This window comes from Lepidochelys kempii, chromosome 12 (assembly GCF_965140265.1).
Source record: "Lepidochelys kempii isolate rLepKem1 chromosome 12, rLepKem1.hap2, whole genome shotgun sequence".
Taxonomy (NCBI): Eukaryota; Metazoa; Chordata; order Testudines; family Cheloniidae; genus Lepidochelys; species Lepidochelys kempii.
This window is the reverse complement of record NC_133267.1, coordinates 6,859,143-6,872,607: the sequence shown is the minus strand read 5'-3', so window position 1 is coordinate 6,872,607 and position 13,465 is coordinate 6,859,143. Positions and strand designations below refer to the sequence as shown.

Genomic DNA, 13,465 nt, shown 5'->3' with positions numbered 1-13,465 from the left:
ACTCGGTTCCCATGAGCGCAGGCAGCTCTCACGCTTGGAGGAGTAACTCCGTGCTGCCTGCCAGAGGGCTGCCGGACTCTGTGCAGAGCAGAGCGCATAGGGGCTGGCGATTGTAGGGGCTAGCGGTCGGGCTTTGGAAAGTAGCGGCTGCATCCCACACTCGGAGAATCCGCCGAGGTTTAAAATCCTGACTCAAGGGAGGTTTTTCCATTGATTTCACTGACACCAGGATTTCATCCAGAGAGTCTGATTCTAATTTCACTTTCAGGGGCTTTCCCTCAGTTTAATTTAGCTGATCCCAAGGGAGTTTTTACTGATTTACACCTGTGTATGCAAGAGCAGAATCACCCCCAGACGTTCGTAACAGCAGTAAAGAAAAATACACGTATGGTCTTGCTCCAGAGTTTTATACTAGTTCTGCAGCTGCACCTGGAAAGATGTAACCATGGAAGTGTGGCCTGGTATCCTGGGAAAGGAGCAGGTAACAAAGACACCCCAACTTTCCCGTGCAGGCAGGAGGGGGGGAAGGCATGAGCTGACATTTGAGGGGTGGGGGTGGGGAGAGTTTTGACCAGACTATTCAATTCTGAAAGCAGAAAATGGAATGTGGCCAGAGAGATTGTGCAGACAAGCTAGTACCGTGGGCAGGGCCTGTCTCTGTACATGCAAGTACAGTACCTGGCACAGCAGGGCCCGGATTCCTGAGTGGGCCTGTTAGGACTACGGCAATATAAATAATGAACAAAAGCTGTCACTTCCTTTGAGGGGGCCACGAACCCCGGCCCGCACACCCAGCTGAGTTGGTGTGTGGTATGTTTCTACTCTGACGTCCTGCTTCTCACTGTTCTCTTTCTCTCTCCCGCCTCCCCCCCGCACTCACCCCCTTGTGGGTGACACACCCACAGTGTTGCATGTTTGTGTGTTAGAACGTAAATGAGCCTGTGTTGGCTGGTTTTATTATCTGAGAGCAGTAGCGTGGGAAAGGCTGATATACAAGGGCAAAGAACTCGCTGTGAAATCCTCCAGCACTGGAGAAGCAGTAGGGTGGAGGAAGAAATCACAACCCTCGAAAGGGCAAACAGACTCCCTCTGCACTCACAAGTGATTGGTCAGCTAGTCCTGCTGGAAAGTTTGGTTAGTTGCTTTAGTGCTGTGAAGGTGCTGGGTTGACAACCCTTGAGACTGGAGTCCTCCCTTGTAGCCACAGAACAGGCACAAGGAGGGCAGTAGCGAGCTTCCCTCGCGCTCTCCCACCAGTCTCCACGGCTTCGCTGCTGAGAGAGCCTCCACGGGAACACCACTTATGGGAGAATGGGAATCACCGCACTGGATCAGATCAGTGATTCAACAAGGAACCTAAGAGCAGACCAGTGGAGAAGCCAGTCCAATATCCTGTCTCTGGGTATGTCTATCCTGCAATATGAGGTGTGAATGCAGCTCCTCCAGACAGACTCTCATATGCACACTAGCATGGCTAAAAACAGCAATGTAGATGCAGCAGCGTGGGCTGGACAAGCACACTGGGGACCCTGGTTTTCTACTCACGTTGCTGAAACCCACGGTTCTAGTCTTCTGTTTGTAGCCATGATAGCGTGCGTGTATCTGCTGGAGCTGCCATCGCTGCTTTGATTTCATGGTAGACTTCTCCTCTGACAACGGCCAGTCCCACTTACTTCAGAGAAAGGTGCCAAAAACCCGCTATTGGAAAACTGTGGGCTAACCTGCCGAGAGGGGCAGTTACTGTCAGTTGTAGCACTGGGTTTTGGGATGGGGACACCTGTCCTTTAAGAGCTGGATCCAGACCAGTAGCTCTTTTTGCACATGTCCCTGAACAGCTGTCAGAACATTCTGTTCTTTCCTTCTGCTTGATTTCACCTCGTTATAATTTCAGCAGCACCGCGAATCAAAACGGGAGGAAGGAAAATGAGGAGCGAGCCAGGAATCAGATGTAATGCTGTAAAATGGTTATAGAAAAACAGCTGGGGCAGATATGCTGGCTATAGAAGTAGGGGTTGAACTCGAGCAGGGTTTCTCACCCTGTGAGGCACGACCCAAGATTGGGTCGCTAGAATGTATCAAAAGTTTGTGGGGCTGGCTGGGCTCAATTCCCCACTCTGGACATAGTGACCTGGTGCATAGGGTCTCGGTGCCACTCCAGTTTGCCCCAGCCACCCCTCCATCATGACGACACTGGGACAGCTGGGCCAAATTGGAGTGAGTGGTGCTGCAACCCCAGGCACCAGGTCACAACTCCACTTACACAATTATGGCCCCGCCAGGCCAAACCTGAGCCGCACTGCGACCCCAGAGGTCACAACTCCCAGAGTGGAGAGCTGAGCCCAGGCAGCCCTGGGGGCCAAGAGCTGGGTGGGAGTGGCTGGTGTCACATTCTCTGATAAATGCTTGCACTCCAGTGTACCCCCAGCCTGCAGGACCTCCCAATGTACCACTCCCACACAGCTAAACCACCCCTCCTGGTCCCCAGCTGTTCTCCCACCACATCCCAGCCCCTTCTGCCCTGGATGCGGGGGAGGAAGAGGGCACTGAGTCATGGCAGGCCATCAAGGTTTACAAATGGGTCCTGAACCCAAGAAGGTTGAGAACCACTGAGCTAGAGTATGGATATTGCAACATGATGATTTGTTTCTACTGCTACTATAAATCCTAGGAGGGACATGAGGGAGGGTTACAGGTGATGGGCCCCCTGCCTGCTGGGCTTGCATGGGCAGACAGCGGATGCTGACCCATGTGCACACTGAATTCTCAAGATTCCTAGAGGTTAAATCCAGAAGGGACCATTACATCAGCTAGTCTGACTTCCTGTCTAGCACAGGTCAGATAATTTCTCTGAGCTACCCCTGTATCAAGCCCAGCAACTTGTGATTGGCTAAAGCACATCTTCCAGAAAGGCAGCTAGTCCAGACTTGAAAACATCAAGAAATGGCAAATTCACCACTTCCACTGATGGTTTATTCCAGTGGTTAATCACCGTCACTGTAAAGACATGCACTTTACTTCTAATTTGAATTAGTTTGACTTTAACCTCCAGGCAGCCATTGGTTCTTGCTCTGCCTTTCTCTGCTAGCTAAGAGAGCCCTTTATTACTCAGTATATTCTCTTCATGAAGGTACTTAGACACCGTAATTGAGTCACCTCTCGGTCTTCTTGTTGAAAAGATGACTAGACTGGACTCCAAGCCTCTCCTAGGCATTTTCACCAGCCCTCTCTTTTCTGTGACCCCTCCACTTTTTTCCAACATCCTGTTTAAAATGTTGCCCCCAGAACTGTACACAGTATTCCAGTATCTACCTCACCTCTTGTTCATATACCCAAGGCCTGCATTAGCCCCTATAGCCACAGCATTGCGCCAGGAGCTCATGTCGGTACAGTTCCATAGGTATGGCCTCTATGCTTTGTTCCCAGATGGAGGACCTTGCATTTGGTTGTATAAAGTACATTCTGTTTGAATTGGCCCAGCCTACCAAGCAATCTAGATTGCTACGTATGACTGCCCTGTTCTCATAATTTTTTTTAACCTCTTCACCAATTTTTCCATCATCTGCAAATTTTAATCAGCAGGGATTTTATATTTATTTCCAGGTCATTGATAAAATGGGATTAAGCCAAAAACATGATACTGAAGATCCGGCCTGTATTTATTCTCTCTATGGAAAGCCAACAGCGATAACCTCACCCTTGTCTCACAAAGACAAATTCCATGGTACTGATTCTTCTCTTCCTCACACCAGTGTAGATCAGGACTAACTCCACCGAAACTTATGGTGTTACCAGTTTTACTTCGGCGTCTCCATTGACTTCAAAAGAGTTACGCCTCACGTACACTGGTCTGGGAAGAATCAGGCCCCATGACTTCAGTTTAGTTCAGAGGGATTGATGGGCTCAGCATTGAGATACCTAGACCATCTAATCTCTAGTACCCTGATTTTCATTTGCACTCAGATCTTCTCTCTACTAAAAAGGGTCACGTTTGAACTCATAAGACATACTGGCAAAAGGCTCGTTCTGTCCGTATAGCTTATCCCAGTTCCCCAGGTGAAATAAGCAAGAAGAATTTTTTGCTGGTATAGCTGCACTTATACTAAGTGCTTTTGCTGGCATAAAAAACCCCCCACACCACTGCGCAAGGTTATTACAAGCAGAATATTCTCCTGTAGACCAGGCCTCAGCCCCTTTACCCCACTCTCGTCGTTTAATGGGTCCTTAAAACTGGTGTTGGTGTAGATGTAACATGACTGCCAGGGTGGTGAATAAATGAGAATCAAGCCCTTGGTCACCGATTCGCAATGCAGCCCAGGTCAGTCGGGGTCAGCAGTTGTTACCAGCTGGTGTCCACTTGGTGGCCAATGTGAAATGAATTGGGCAGACCTAGCACAGTTCCAGTGGGTTTGGTACCGGACTGGCAGACTTTTCAGAAGAGATGACAAGGGTTGACTGGACGCTGGGGACCACGCTACCCCCCTTGCCCGTGGGGTAGTCCTGTTGATTCAGCAACGAGGCACCTGTTCTGCAATAAACTGAGGACTAGACCCCCCCAGGGCTCTCAATCCAGCACTTCCTATTAGCACTAACAAATGGAGCATTGCCTAAGTGCAGCAGAAATATTCCCTCGCTCTCCGTGTCCTCTGCATCGGCTGTGCTGGTGATGATGCACCGAGTCTCTCACTTTTTCCTCCCTTAATACAGTTGGTGTCGCTGAACCCAAAGTGGCTGATCACATAGGGCCAGATCCTCAGCTGGGGTAAATCAGCATAGTTCCACTGCTTTCAGCGGTGCTCCGACTTACAGCAGCAGAGGGGTGTCATGGGCCATTCCCAAAGGCTGTAAAGAGAGAAAATAAAACCCAAGAGAAAATAAATCTAAATGTGACTGGACATCACACTGGCTTCTGTTCGGTTTTGTTACTATTAACTCTGTTTAAAATAGGGGAATTCAAGAGTCTTACGGTGCAGGAGCACCTCTCATGGCATTGCCATCATACACTATCCCAGAGCAGCCCCTTCTGCTGCGGTCACCCATTTTGTGTGGGAGGGTACTTGACCCTCCAGCCAGGTCCCTCTGGAGCTTCAACCTTTCTGGTTCATCAGTGTCCTAAATAATGCCCTTCACCCGTACTAAGACGCAGGCAGCAAACTAAGAAATCTGGGGTCTTACTTCAGTTCCAGTCTCTTCACCAAGTAACCTCAAACAAAACCACCACCAGCTTGCTCCTGCTGCTACGGGTTTGAGATTCCATGATCTATTCTGATTCCCCTTTGTCCTCCATCCTATTTTCAGGGCACCAACCCACACGGCCATTTCTCCCGTGTCGTGTCTCGCTCCCTAGGAACCCACCGCAGATGCTAATCTTGGCTCCTTCAGCTTGTTCCTCTCTTCTTTCCCTTATGGATACTTCTTCAGCCTCTCCATGCAGGAGAAAATTTCCACCCTCTGTCTCCCCTGGGCCTTCTCCTCAGGAGAAGAGGATGCAGAATCATCACCTTCTACGGCTCTGAACTCCTTCCTGTATAGAAACCATCCAGCTCCTTCCCAGCTGGGTCTGATCCAGAATTGAGCCTGACAGACCCTCCAGGTGCAACTAGGTGGGCTAATTAGGATCTCCAGATCCCCTTAACCCTTTGTGAGCCTGTGTGGGGTTTATACACCCCAACACTGGGCAATATTTTAAATGAAACAGGCAGAGGAATTTTGTTTAATAGTTATTTTAAAAGCTCCCTGCTTTGGATTCCTGGGAGGGAATGGAAGAGCAGCGAATCACAGGGCTAATCCAGCCTCCTCCAAGGATCAGCATCTTTCATTTCCCTCCCTCTATGAAACTCTTCCACTGGCCCCATAAAATTTCACTTGGCTATAGCAATCCATCACTCCCCCTAGTGCAGTGGTGGGCAACCTGTGGCCCGCACTGCTTGCCGCAGCGCCCATTGGCCAGGAATGGTGAACCATGGCCACTGGGAGCTGTGGGCGGCCATGCCTGCGGACAGTCGATGTAAATAAACTGTCTTGCGGCCCGCCAGCGGATTACCCTGATGGGCCACGGGTTGCCCGCCACTGCCCGAATGGCAGATGACAATAGAACAGTTGTGTCGAGCCTTCTTGCATGGATAGAGCTACCATTTTTTCTTCTCTCTGGTACTCACAAGAACACAATTCCTGGCATTTGCAGGTGTCCCACACCTACCATGGTAGCTCAACTCAGCCCATGCTGATGCAGAAAGAACTGCAGGCTTTTCAGTCTGTTCCAGGCCCTGAGCGGTGAAAAATTCCTGCAGTTCTCTAGACAAACTCACTCTGCCATTGTGTGCTTCTGTCCCTCAGGGTCAAAGTCTATCACTGAGGAACATCAAGAGCTGGGAAAGCCGCCCACGATGGATCGCCTCCTTCTGGCTCTGCTTCTCCTGTTGCAAGGTAATATGCTCCCTGGTTATTTCCTCACCTCTACGCTGGTCTATATGGCTTACAACAGCCGAGGTGGCAGGGATGTAGCATTATCAACCTTCTCCCCACCGCCAGTGCCAGGATAGTACCCGTTAGGAGGAAGCAGTCATGCCAGTATGGGTGGAGTGAGGTGGGGGCAGGAGGTACAGAGGGACTTTCCCTGTAATTAAGTTTCCTGAAAGACAGAGAGACCGTCATTGTGTTCCAAGATGGAATTCCCCTCTCCTTCCAGGACAGGCTAGAGGCATGTAGATGAATCAGGGCAGGAACAAGACTGGATGGACATGGAGAATGCGTTATTATCGTCTATGTTCCTCTTGTCTGATCAGCTCACCGGGGTGAAGTTAGAGTCCATTCAGAGGAAGGATGGGCCAGGCCTGAGCCTCAGGAGAGCTGGGTTCACATGCTTGCTCTGCAAACACCTCCCTGGGTGACCATGGGCAGTCACTGAGTCTCTCTGGGCCTCACTTCCCCATCCATACCATGGGGATAACAGGCCTGCCCTGCCTCACAGGGGAGTGTGTGGCTGAAGACAGGAAAGACTGGGAGGCACTCAGACTCTATGTTAATGGGTTCTTACATGGCTCCCAAGATTTTCAGAGGAGGAGCTCTCTCTGTCTCTTGTAGACATGCAGCACCTATCACAATGGAGCCCCTGAGCCTTCCTGTGATCCATGTAATAAATAGTAGACAGCTGTGTTGTGTGAGGTCACCAAGGGGGATGAGTAACCTGGGGAACTCCTGGCGTACGGAGCCCCTCAGGCTGAGCTACACCTTACCGGGCGGGTTTTGTGTAACGCAGGGGTCAACGGAAGCAGCCGCCATGCCGAAGATTTCCGATTCTGTGGCGAAAGAAGACAAACGAAGAAAAGCCGTATCATTTATCAGATGCGGCCAGAGAACATCATCACCATCGAGAACAGTGCTGAGACGCTGCAAATAGCTGCGCCATTCCCAAACCTTGACAACCACACGTTACCGGAGAACTTGGGGAACTACCGCTTCTGCCTCTACTGGTACCAAAGGGACAGGATTTTCAACCTCACGTACGGCAGAAACAACTACACACTGAGTACCGAGGCGAACCCTTCCTTCGACTTTTCAAACCCAAGCGCACCGCAGAATAAAAGTGGGGTCCCTGTGCTTTCCAACGTGTCCTACGCCTACGGCAAAGGCCTGCGGAACACCTCCCTCAGCAGCGCTGCTGTTTACTTCTTCTCCATCCGTGGTACAGTTGAATCAACATGTTGAATGGGTTAGAGAGCTTGCAGCCTCTGAGCATGTTCAGGCTTGGAAGCTAAGCGGGGCTGGCTCTGTCTGCCCACCCGTGGATGGGAAGGTTCTGGGGAAACCGCTGAGGCACCATTAGGAGGTAGAGCAGGGCAGTTGGCTTCTCCACCAGTCGCTAATTCCATCGTTTTTCAAAAACGGCCACTAGTTTTGGGTTCCTCGTTTTTTGGGCACCCACATGCAGCGCTCTGGGGCCGATTTCCCCACGGTGTCGAAATCCCACCTCTCCCACTGACGAGAACCGGAGTTGTGGGTTCTCAGCACCTCTGGAAATCCAGCCCAAAGTTTCTCTGTGTAAGCACACAAAATAAGTGACCACTTTTGAAGATGTAGCTGCAAAGGTCCTGCATTTCACCGGATAATCCCTCATCTAGTCACAGTGTCCCACCTTTAATGGTCAGTTGTGCTGCCTTCAGCAGTGCCGGGGTCCTCAGGTCACAGCTGTATGGGGGGCCTTATAGGGATCCATCATGACACCAGCAACACTCCATCCTGTAGAACATCTGCACGGTTGGAGACCACTGAGATCAAGATGGAGCTCTGGGTGCTAGGACCTGCAGTGTCCATGGCTGCACATGGGTACTGGAGTGACCTCAGCTGCATTCTGGTTAGAGACATACAGAGTAAGAGGCGGGAGAGCAGGAGCATACATGCTCGAGATTGCACCTTGAGGTTCTCGGCCTGTGCAGATAGGTGCAAACTCATGTCATTCCTATGCTGGAGCTGCTGTAACCTAATGGCCTGCCAGACAATGGGGCAAAGCTATTGTCAAAGTATCCATTACCTGCTATTACCCTCAGCTAGCCCATTCCTTACAATTTGGTGCAGCCAGTTGGCTGTTCAGGAGCCCTCTGCAAACTTCAGCAAGCCAATCTCCTATGCAACTGAAGTCCAGAGGAATGAGACAGGCAAGAAATGCACCACCATGGGCTGTCTCCCCTCTCATGAGTCCTGGTGGATGCAAGAGGCTCAGGGATCACCTCATGTGAATTCTTCCTTTTGCATGGCTAGCCCCTGTGACTCGGCTCAAAAGGCCAGGTTTGTAAAGGTATTTAGGCACCAGAAGATGCCGAGAGGGGCTTCTGAGAATCCGCTGAGGTGCTTAATAGCTTTGAAAGTCTGGCCCCAAATGCCTTAAGCCGTACCCGTGCTCTGCTTGGCCATTCAAACCTACCCAGGCATGGCCATTGCAAACACCCCGCGTCTGGCTTGCCACTCACTCATGCTGATGTAAATCAGGAGTGGCTCCATTGAATTCAGACCAGTCCTCATCAGACCCATGATTGCCAATCAATTAATAATGCAGGTGCCTAAGAACACAGTATAAAGCACTCGCTGCCGGGGGGAGGGATGCTGCAGAAACCAGAATTGTCCCCTCTTCACAGAATTAATCACCGCGTTCTCTTTTCTTTCCACATCGACTGCTGAAGACATCAGCAAGGTGCATGCAATTGAAGAACAATTAAGGAATTTAGCAAACTTCATGAAGAATCCCAATAAACCCACTGGAAGACAGACCAATGCCAAAACACCATATGAGTGAGTACAGTATACAAACTATGTCCATCTCCTCCTCTCCCAGATCAGGCGCTTGCCATCACTGTCTGTACAGCCTCACATACCCGAGGATCCGTCTGGGGAGCTATGGTTTTCGGGAGAGGTGGGTCAGATGTAGGGCCTCCCAATCGCAGCAGTGGGTCCTCAAAACTCTCCTGTCACTTGCTGATGGTACAGCCCCTGCTTTGAGGCTCTCTTCCCTCCTACCCTCTCTAGATCCATGCTCTGTTCCTTCTTCCCCAAAAGGAGACTTCTGCATTTGGAATCGGACCTGGGACAGGTGGTGTTTGAAGGGGAGAGCGAGACTTTTGGGACGAGTATGGTGCGTGCAACTGTTTTGAAGATAGGACCCAGCAAAGCCTCTCAGGATCTGCCCTTCGTGTCTGAACTGGAGGTGAGTGCAGGTGTGCCAGGGGTCCAGGCTCTTTTTCCCATAGTCACAAAGTCATGACAATAGAGTTCAAGGCCAGAAGGGACCACCAGATCATCTAGTCTGACCTCCTGTACAGTATAGGCCACCAACACCTACACACTAAACCCAACAACTGGAACAAGACCCAAGTATTACAGCCTAAAGGAGACTAGCCTATTGTGTGCGACAGGCAGAGAACAGCAGGGACCGAGGTGCACGAATGCCTGGGGACAGTGGGGAAATGATGAAGAGAGAGACCTTCAAATGATCCTGACAAGCGACCTGCGCCCCATGCTGCAGAGGAAGGTGAAAAACTCTCCAGGTCACTGCCCATCTGAGCTGGGAGACAGTTCCTCCTCAAAGCCCCATATGGCAGTGATCAGTTAGACCCTGAGCATGTGAGCAAGAACCAGCCAGCCCAGCACCCGAGAGAGAGGACGCTCAGGATCACCTCAGCTCACCGGCCACCCCCATTCAATGTCCCACCTCCATCCCTGAGGCTTCAGAGGAAGCAGACAAAAAAATGACCTGGTGGCAAGGGGAACCCTCCCTCCCTGATGCCTGCCACTGACCAGCTGAAGCCCCGAAGGGCTTGAGCTTTATTTTACATAAGAACAGACAGTACAGGTTCCATGCCAGCCATCCCTTCCCCCAAATCCAGGGGGTGTCTGTTCCCTACGGGTCTCTTACCTGAAAGTCATGCCCTGCTTCTGGGCTTCCCACAGGAGTTGATCTGCTGCCTGCAGCTCTTTCTGATGGCTCCATACCCAGCTGGCCTGCCTGCTGGCTTCTGTAATCGCCTCATCCCAAGCTGATCAGTCACAGGCTGGGTCCTGCTCCTCTTAATGGCCCAGCCCTCCGGTGACAGATTGAAATGACCTGCAGGGCCTAGAGCAGGGACCCCAGACCAACCAGAGCGTTTGCAGAACCTCTTGATGCACTTGGCATGTTTCCAGGTTGTGCCTTGTTCTCCGTGGAATCTTTTCAGGTCATGGTCCTGGGTTGGTCTTTGCAGCATTACGGTTTGCAACGTAGAGGGGACCCGACTCCTTCCCATAACCAGGGTAACCTGGGACGTGTCTGGTTACAGCGTGTAGTTAAAGGGATGCCCTCACCCCGAAAAAATCAGACTTCTGTTCTTTGTACCGATTGCAAGGGAAATCTCCTTGTCGCTCTGGTTTCACTTTCTTCCCTTGGTGCCTTAGTCAGCACTTGGTGGAGTCCCAGGCTCTGACTAGTCGCACTTCCCATCTCCTGAGGGTGATCAGAGGAGCCCCCTGCCCTCACGCCCCAGGAGAGCTCGCTGGCAGGCTCGCGCCCTTGCGAGGGCAGCCAGGAGGGAACCTCCTTTCCTTGAGACTCCTGCATGGGGAGCCCGGCTCCGCCCTTCTGGCATGAGGCTGGGGAACAGCGGGAGGCAGGGTAGGTAGAGGACCCCGCCTTTCGAGCCCAGGGAGGAGCGTCGAGGGGGTGAGGCTTCATCTCAGTGCTGCTGCTGAAGAGAGGGAACAGCCAACCCGGCAAAACTACTGGAATAGAAACGTTCTTAACTTGAGTTGCTGGCGTCCCTTTAATACCCAGCCCGGTGCTGTCCACACTAGAAACCAGAGCAGTGATGCATATGGGTCCCTGGCCTGGGCTAGACGGCAGTCAGATCCTCAGCTGGGGTAAATCAGCCTAGCTCTGTTGATGCCGATTTACCCCAGTGGATAATCTGGTGCGTGTGTAGCCAGAGCCCGAGGCTTTCCCTAGCGTCCTCCCCGAACTCACCGCATCCTCCGGCCACTCTTCGAGGGCTCTACTGGGCTTTGTTTTGCAGGTGGGCAGAGAGGTCCATGGGTTTGCGGTGAATCTGCCGAGGATCCTCTTTGCACAGGCGAAGGGCAGGAAGAAGAACACTGAGAGTCGAGTGCTCCTGATGGATATCAACAGCCAGGCCCTTTTCCAGGTAACGACCGGGCTCAGGGATGGGAATGAATTTGGTGCGCGGGTGTAGTAAGCGAGGGGCTAATAGTGCTGGGCAGCGCTGGGCCAAGTTTGGTTGGGAGCAGCTGCTACGAATGCCGAAGATACGTGCTGCCCACAACTCTGCCAGGGCCGCTTGAGAGCATCCCCGCTGCCGGTCCTGCCCTGCTCCCTCGGTCTGCCAAACATCGTGAAACCTGGCCTGCCGTGCAACCTCCTGCTCAGCCAAGTTTGGCTGGTATCCAGCTCTGACCCCCGACCCACAGCACCCCCTGCTATGCCAGCCTGGCCCCCCTGCCCATGCCCCTTCCCCCGACTCACAACACCCCCTGCTATGCCAGCCCTGCCAATGCCCCTCCCCCCGACCCACAGCACCCCCTGCTATGCCAGCCTGGCCCCCCTGCTCATGCCCCTTCCCCCCGACTCACAGCACCCCCTGCTGTGCCAGCCCTGCCAATGCCCCTCCCCCAGACTCACAGCACCTCCTGCTGTGCCAGCCCTGGCCCCCTGCCCTGCCAATGCCCCTGCCCCCGACCCACAGCACCTGCTGCTTTGCCAGCCCTGGCCCCCTGCCCTGCCAATGCCCCCCGACTCACAGCACCCCCTGCTATGCCAGACCTGCCAATGCCCCTCCCCCCCGACTCACAGCACCCCCTGCTATGCCAGACCTGAGCCCATGCCCAGCCCTGCCAATCCCCCTCCACCCCAACTCACAGCACCCCCTACTATGCCAGCCCTGCCAGTGCCCCTCTCCCCGACTCTCAGCACCCCCTGCTGTGCCAGCCCTGGCCCCCTGCCCAGCCCTGCCAATGCCCCTGCCCCGACTCTCAGCACCCCCTGCTATGCCAGCCCTGCCAGTGCCCCTCCGCGACTCTCAGCACCCCCTGCTCTCCCAGCCCAGAGGCTCCCCTGAGCTGATGCTGCCTATCTGAACTGTACCTGGTGGCCCAGTGTCCTGTGTGAACAGATTGAGTAGGATGAGACCCCAGAGGTTATTTTTGCTGTGTGCCTTTAGCCAAGCTCCCATTTCCAGAGGAGCCAGGCCGGCGTACTCACAGTCCCCTCCCCACCCCCACCGGGAAACGCTGCGGACCCATCATAGACACGCACCGGGACAGTGCTAGGAGGGTCCCAAAATTCAGGTTCCTGCCAAAGCTCTGCCCGTTGCGATCTCCCTTTGTGCCTAGTGACTGCAGCTCAAACCAGTCCCTGGCTGGGCTCCGGAAGAAATGCCCCCTTGCCCCAGCAGGGTATTGTACAGCTAGGGGCAGTATGGAAGGTGGCACCTTCCCCTGAAGTATCGGACTGCAGCTCCTCTCAGCGTCAAGACACCGGAGCAGCTGGACCATTGGCGGTTGTGATCTGGCCTTTGCCACGGTACATAGGAGGCCACCCGGTGCCCTGATGCCCTCCCGCAGAGGACTGTGACAGCGACAAGGCACAACCTGAGGAAAGGCTGCGGCGGCTCCTGTCGCTTGTGTGCGCAGACCCTCTTTGGGTTTGTATTGTCTGCTGAGGAAGGTGACAAGGAAGCTCTCTGGCTCGGAGATCTCCAGGGGTTTTATAGCAGCGTGGTGTCCGGCAGCTGTCACTCTCCCACGCTGGCATCACGGTCTTTCCATCTCTTTCAGGACCAGAACGGCAGCAGGGTGCTCGGTGAAAAGGTGATTGGCATCACTGTGGGGAACACCCCCGTATCAGGCCTCCCCCAGGACGTGGTCCTCAAATTCTTTCATGACCAGCTACCGGTAGGTGTGAGAAACGGCCTCATTCAAATGAGTCTGTCCA

The 13,465-nt window shown here is 53.0% G+C and overlaps 1 protein-coding gene across 2 annotated transcripts in view; it reads left to right on the top strand.

Moving 5' to 3' along the window:
- Window positions 1–13,465, top strand: part of ADGRG1 (adhesion G protein-coupled receptor G1) — a 39,179-nt gene that overhangs the window by 18,043 nt on the left and 7,671 nt on the right. Inside the window, exons 2-8 of one of the 2 annotated variants that reach the window (XM_073307411.1) lie at window positions 5,296–5,600; window positions 6,334–6,423; window positions 7,256–7,681; window positions 9,174–9,282; window positions 9,547–9,694; window positions 11,532–11,660; window positions 13,309–13,425. In XM_073307411.1, the coding sequence (XP_073163512.1) occupies window positions 6,384–6,423; window positions 7,256–7,681; window positions 9,174–9,282; window positions 9,547–9,694; window positions 11,532–11,660; window positions 13,309–13,425 (969 nt within the window). In that variant the 5' untranslated portion in view covers window positions 5,296–5,600; window positions 6,334–6,383. The remainder of the gene's footprint in view (window positions 1–5,295; window positions 5,601–6,333; window positions 6,424–7,255; window positions 7,682–9,173; window positions 9,283–9,546; window positions 9,695–11,531; window positions 11,661–13,308; window positions 13,426–13,465) is intronic. The other variant, XM_073307410.1, reaches the window with a different exon arrangement.